Below are 6,444 nucleotides of genomic sequence, written 5' to 3'. Positions count from 1 at the left end.
ACTTAATCAGCTGCAGTTTTTTTCTGTTTTTTTTTCTCAGCAATAGCGAGGCGGGTGGGTCAACATTTGATTGCACCGCGGCGCTCTTGCCACTTGTTTCCGACAGCGGGCGCCGCGAAATCCCCTGCGTCAGGTTTGAAGCTATTTGCCAAGCGCCCACGTGCTCCTATTCATACTACTCACGATAGTACTTCTCGCTGCGGCATCTGGAACCTAAGAAGAGCCACTGCCGCCGGTGTTAGCGTGTGCATTGGTCCTCGCGTCGTGACAGATAAAAGACGCGATAACGTTACAATGACCTGCCTCCTTCCGCTTTTATCTCTGTTTTGCGACGTTTCTATGAGACCACCGAGTATCGGAAAGCTTGCTGATAAAAGCGAGTCTTGCTCCGGCGCGACAGCCGCGTGTTTTTGTGCGAAGAAGACGTACCGCCATGCCGGATCGCGGACGAGTGCACCGTTTTCGCGACCACGCCGTCGCAGGCGTCAACTGGCGAGCGACCCGCTTTGTGGACGAAGTGCCCAGTTCGCGAGTGTGTGCCCTCTGTCGCATGATCCCAAAGAGGACTGTGCTGTTGCCGTGCTCGCACGCTCTGTGCGAATCCTGCCACGCAGCCAGCTCTCGAGATGCCGATGGGCGGTGTCCGTTAGATCAAGAGCCGTTCGAGGCATCGCAGTGCTCCGCTTACGACCTCTTCCCCAGGAATGCGAGCGCATTCAAGGTGAGGAAAGAAAACCAATATCAATGTCTCTTCCGAAGAAGAAGAAAAAAAAAAGTCAGGAGCCCTTGCTCAGTCCGCGCGCCTGACCTGCTAATATTCTTCCTTTCTTTCTTTCACATCGCGCAGTGTTGCCCTCCTAACTTTTTTCCTTCCTGCATGCTGGGAATTGGACGTGCTTAGCAGCGCAATACTTTGGTTGCTACAACGACGGTCGTACGTTTATAGCCAGGCAACAATGAAATGTGCCAAAGTGACATGAGAAGTCACCTCGATAAAGTATCACGTTGTCATATCAGAAACGGCTGATCGCCGAAAATCCCACGATTTCGTACAGGCCTTATGAGAAAATTTCACGCAAGCGTTATAAATAATGTTTGCGAAAAGAGCATGAACCTTTTACACGACATAAAAATAAGACGTAGATCTTTTAAAGGCAGAGCATAATTTGCTAATGTTATTTTTTGCTAATGTTATAATATTCTCGTAAAAGAAAACTGAAGCATTTGGTCGCCGTTGCTAGTTCTTCTAGTGTTAACGTTCCAGCGCTGTGGTTGATGCACGTTTTGAAAAGAGTTATGATGCTGCAAGAAAGCCATAATTGCTGACTAGTTATTGTTGATTTTTTAAAGTCTGTGTAAGCGACAAAGCCTATATTTGTACGCAGATTATAATTTTATAACTTGGAGGCTAGAAAAGTAAAGGAGCATTCAAGCAGAAATATGGTTTCTTGCATAGAAGGCCTATATCCCCTTTTTCGCAATACTGCCAGTTTATGCATGCTCTCGAGGTTCTTGACGTTTGCTTTCTAAGAGATATATTAGTCTGCCGGCCGCGGCGGTCGCATTTCGATGAAGGCGAAATGCTAGAGGCCTGTGTACTGTGCGATGTCAGTGCACGGTGAAAAAACACCAGACGGTCGATATTTCCAGAGCCCTCAGTTACGGCGTGCCTCATAATCATATCGTGGTTTTGGCGCGTAATAACCCAGCTGTTATTATTATTCTTATTAATATTATTATTATTTATTATTATCATTATTATTATTATTATTATTATTATTGCGCATAACGATATCGCATTTTATCTTTTTTCTTTGAAGGTTCACTGCTGGAACGAATCACACGGTTGCCAGTTTCAGGGCACTGTGCGAGATACGCTGGAACACTACGAGAACGCATGCACATTCCATTCAGTGGAATGTTTGCGATGCGGCGAGGGGGTCCTGCACAGGGACCTGCCAGCGCACTACGTTGCCGGATGCGGTGCCGGTGTTTCTTCGACACGCTCAGAGAACATGTCCGCGGAGTCTACAGCGCTGACGCTACAAGACGTCAACTCTTCTCTGGAAGAGCTGAAGGCGCTGTTGAGGGACCCGAGCCATGACCAGCTTCTGCCCGTGGTTCAGAGCCAAATGAATGAGCTGACGGAACAGGTCAGGAACCAAGAGTCTAGGTTAGCTGATGTCATCCGCGATGTCGGAGCATCAGTAATGGCGGAGATGGCTCGTGGCGCGGCCAGTATTTCGTGCACCTTGTCGCCGGAGCTCACTTCTTTGCGAGATTTGGTGGCCGACGAAGCCGACGCCTCGGCGCCTCTTCCGTTGGGCTCAGAGAAGATGCTGATACTTCGAAAGTTGGAACAATTCGCGAACATGTCACTGGGTGGCCCGGAACACTCACTGCCAACTTCGGAGCAGTGTCCGCGCCGAGTAGCTGTTCGTTGCACTTCGAGGAGCGTCGACGTTCGCAATCTGACCAGTTCCTTGCCTTCCATACTAGCGTGGACCCAGGCCTACGCCAACGTGAATTACGTACTGAGCGTCGAAAACTGCGACGAAATCATTGCGTGTCCGGAAAGGTCGAAAAAGTTTGCTGAGATTGTTTTGTTGCACATGAGGGACACATACTTTACGGTCGCCATCTGGAAGAGCTACGTCGGGCACGCTCATCGTATCAGGGTGGAGATTGCGTTTTACGGGTTGCTAGCTGGCTCCCATTGTTTGCCGCCCCATTTCCGCTTCATGGCATTGAACAAGAAACAATGGAGGGTTCGTGAACTCCCTTCCATTGACAGTTCTTGCGAGTGTATGCACAACGGAGGGTCGTGGGCACACTTTCACCGTGCGTTCTGGACAGAATCCGATTCTCTTCAGGCGGGCGGTTTTCTTCAAGACGGGCACATGGAGTTGAGACTCGAGTTCTCGCATGCAGAAAACCCACCGGCGGGAGCTTCTAATGCTCGACGTAGCTGAGAGCGCAGTACGCCGGTATACCCTCCTTTCCAGAGAAAATTCTTTCTCATAACAATGCTTGTTAGTGAGACAGTTGTTGAATTTTGCTACACTTATCATATGGTTAAAAACTGTTGTCTGTTCCTTTGTTGTTGATACGCCATGTGACTGGGAATTTTCATTTTGTCGCATCTAAAAGTGACGATTCGTCCGTCATGTTGCCTCCAAAACGCTCGGTCAGTGTTCTCACATTTGGAGTGTTTGCCTTCGCTTATGACATTAAAACGTATTTATCGCAAGCTCTTTTAAATTTCGATTCACGTGGACTCATATTGACTCTGCATTAAGTAACGCAAACATCACACTTAGAAGGTGCATATTGCAAGCTCTAGAAAAGACACACACAGACGTGCGCGCGCACACGCACGCACGCACAAACACACACGTTATATAATGAATAATTCCAATGCTCTCACCTTCATCACGTATGATAGCGGTGGAAGACCTGCATTTTTATGCATGCTTTATACAGAAGGCAGGGACAGACAGACAGACAACGAACTTTATTGGATCCTGAGGAGTTAGGTTTCTTTTTTTATTAAATGTATATAAGGAGAGGTTGGTGTCAATGCGTGGAGCCGGCTACTCCTCTTCTGTCGCACAATGGTTGTCGTCGCGAAGTAGAAAATAAATACAAGGCTATACAACGGCACATAGTACAGCACTCGCGCGCTTAGTCCAAATTCTTCAATGGAGTACTCTGTCCACTCAGCGCAAAAGCTGACAAAACACGAGTATTCACACGATTGAAATGTCCACACGAAACATAGCAGTTCACTAAAATGTTGGCATAGCCGATCATGTCACTTGGGAATTCTCGTAAGTACCGCAGTGAAACTGCAACAATGAGGTTTTCACAAAGAATTCCCTGCCAAAACGAAGAATACAAGAATATTGTGTCCAACGATACCGGTGAACAATAACGCGAATATAATTTTATCAGATTTAAAACTTCTGTAATATTTCATATATTCCACCAAAAATTGCACTGGTGCGCGCGCATCAATGTTCTGAGAATTTAACCAGAAACATGTCCGATTGGCCAACTTACGCTGGTGGAATGGGCAAAGGGAAATAGAGAGATGAAAAAGAGAGGAGGGAAGGTAATGAGCACCATACGTACGCCATTTCCTAAACAGTGGCAATTTAGTCAATATACACCCGCGAACCACTCCAGTTTTCGATAGAGAGCTCTCTCTCTCTCTCTCTTTCTGTCTTTATGGTTTAATCATAAGAGCATGATCTTTACACTGTCCGGTGCGCGGCAGCTGATGCGAAGGCCGCGGGTTCGATCCCGGCCCACGGCGGTCGCATTTTGATGGAGGCGAAATGCTAGAGGCCCGTGTACTGTGCGATGTCAGTGCACGTTAAACAGCACCAGACGGTCGAAATTTCTCGAACCCTCCGCTACGGCGTGCCTTATAATCATATAGTGGTTTTTACACGCAAAACCCCAGATATTCAAGTCAATTCTGGCCTATATGTACTGATATTTCATGTCGGGAGACGAAAGGAATCGCGCGTTAACCATCCTTTTGGGATGTGACGGTGCGCATACCTGAATGAAGTATGGATTCCATATCCATACTCCATGGAATCAGAGTATGTCAGACATAACGATGGCAAAGTGGAATATGCTTTCTTTCTTTTTCTTTTTTTTTACGCGAGGACGACGTGCGAAATGCTTGCGATCCTAAGTTACACAGAAGTACATGAATGCGTAAAGTGGTGACAAATTGTTGAACAAAAATGTCGCCGAAGCCAGCCTTTCGGAAATTCATCGAGGCAACACTGCCTCGATGCTCTTGTAACCGGCATTCTCGTACTATTGTAACACCACTGGAATCGCATTTAATAATTGCGATAGAAATATTACATATGTAGTCAGTGGCGGGTTAATGAGCAGGAAGTTCTAGCACTAAACAACTCTGACATTCTGCAAAGCAGCTTTGACCTTTTCTTCAAAAACGCTGATGTTTCTAACAGATGAATAATTGAGTGCTTAACTGCAGGATGCAACCAAGAATACGTGGTTGTATCATATAGTAAGCACTCTATAAAGTGAACTGATAGGACTGTGTCTATAAAAAAGAGCAGGCAATCCCTGACGTACTCCTTCCCTAGAAAGCATGGAAGTGGAGACGGTATCATTCGGCAACTTGTGACCTGTATTTACGTAACTTTTGATAGAGGCTCAAAGCAGGAACAGTAATTCTCCGAGGCATGGACTGATGAAATCGAATGACCACATTAATTAATGCTATTAAATGCCTTAGCTAGGTCAACGAAGACTGCGGCAAAAGCTGAATTTAAAAACTAGTTTAATTTTGTAAGCGATAGCCCCGCCACGGTGGTCTAGTGGTTATGGCGCTCGACTGCTGACCCGAAGGTCGCGGGATCGAATCCCGGCCGCGGGCGGCTGCATTTTCGATGGAGGCGAAAATGTTTGAGGCCTGTGTACCTAGATTTAGGTGCACGTTAAAGAACCCCAGGTGGTCGAAATTTCCGGAGCCCTCCACTACGGCGTCTCTCATAATCATACCTTGGTTTTGGGACGTTAAACCCCAGATATTATAATTTTGTAAGCGATGCTCCGTGCTGCGATTTCATTCGACAACTTTGAACGGAAGCGAAGCAGATGTTGAAAGATCAAATCGAACTTAATAAAACAGGACTTTAGGCGCTTCTGTAGGAAATTTTCGATTACGTTGCTAAAGAAGGGAAGAACACAAATTGGGCGTTAATTATTATTACATCTGCGATCGCCTTTCTCAAAAAGGGGAGTTACCTGTCCGTTTTTCGGGGGGTGGGGTTGGAAACATACAATTTAGCACGTGATCGATCATATCAACATGAGCTTCCGATTTCTTATCATTTACGGGCTTTATTCTTGAAGGGTCTATGGAATGTGAACCTGGTCCGGTTGTAGTTAAGTGATGCTATAATAGAATTAACTTCTGCTCAAATACTAGGATCTTAAAAATTTGAAAATTACGGTAATGCGATATATGGGTAACGTATAGTGTGTGTTGAGCAATTTGAGTGGAAGGGAAATCGCTATTAAGTGCATTAGCAATGTCGCTTCGCTCAGTGTAATGGTTCTGTGCAGTTCGGTGCGCCTCCTACTAAAGGGCGTGCCGATCCTGCAACCAGCGTCGCAACGAACGGGTCGATTCCGGCGCTAGCGTGGCCTGCTTTTTTATTTCGAAAGCATTTATGCCAGTGTTTCCTTAAAATGTATCAACAACACAATTTAGCACGTGGGAACACATAAAAGCACTTCCACGCCTTTTATGGAACTTCCAGGGCACCTTATTTTGCCGCAGCATGTGAGCACTAATGCTGTCTCTCAAGATCAGATGCGTCTTCTGAAGAGAGCATTTACTCGTCATATTCGTCATATGAATGCAAAAATTCGATCATTGCTAATAAT

The 6,444-nt window shown here is 46.1% G+C and overlaps 1 protein-coding gene across 1 annotated transcript; it reads left to right on the top strand.

The window, feature by feature from the left end:
- The first annotated feature begins 296 nt into the window (after positions 1 to 296).
- LOC119377802 (uncharacterized) lies at positions 297 to 3,006 on the top strand. Its single transcript, XM_037647107.2, has 2 exons — positions 297 to 721; positions 1,821 to 3,006. Exons 1-2 carry the CDS (start codon positions 434 to 436, stop codon positions 2,970 to 2,972), a joined length of 1,440 nt encoding a protein of 479 aa, XP_037503035.1. The 5' UTR covers positions 297 to 433; the 3' UTR covers positions 2,973 to 3,006.
- The last annotated feature ends 3,438 nt before the right edge of the window (positions 3,007 to 6,444 follow it).

Source organism: Rhipicephalus sanguineus, unplaced genomic scaffold, assembly GCF_013339695.2.
Source record: "Rhipicephalus sanguineus isolate Rsan-2018 unplaced genomic scaffold, BIME_Rsan_1.4 Seq568, whole genome shotgun sequence".
Classification (NCBI taxonomy): domain Eukaryota; kingdom Metazoa; phylum Arthropoda; class Arachnida; order Ixodida; family Ixodidae; genus Rhipicephalus; species Rhipicephalus sanguineus.
This window is presented reverse-complemented; position numbering and strand designations above follow the sequence as displayed.

Coding starts and splice junctions, on each gene's coding strand:
- LOC119377802 (XM_037647107.2), top strand. CDS start 434: ATGCCGGATCGCGGACGAGTGCACCGTTTTCGCGACCACGCCGTCGCA. Junction 722..1,820: donor GGAATGCGAGCGCATTCAAG/GTGAGGAAAGAA, acceptor TTTTCTTTGAAG/GTTCACTGCTGGAACGAATC.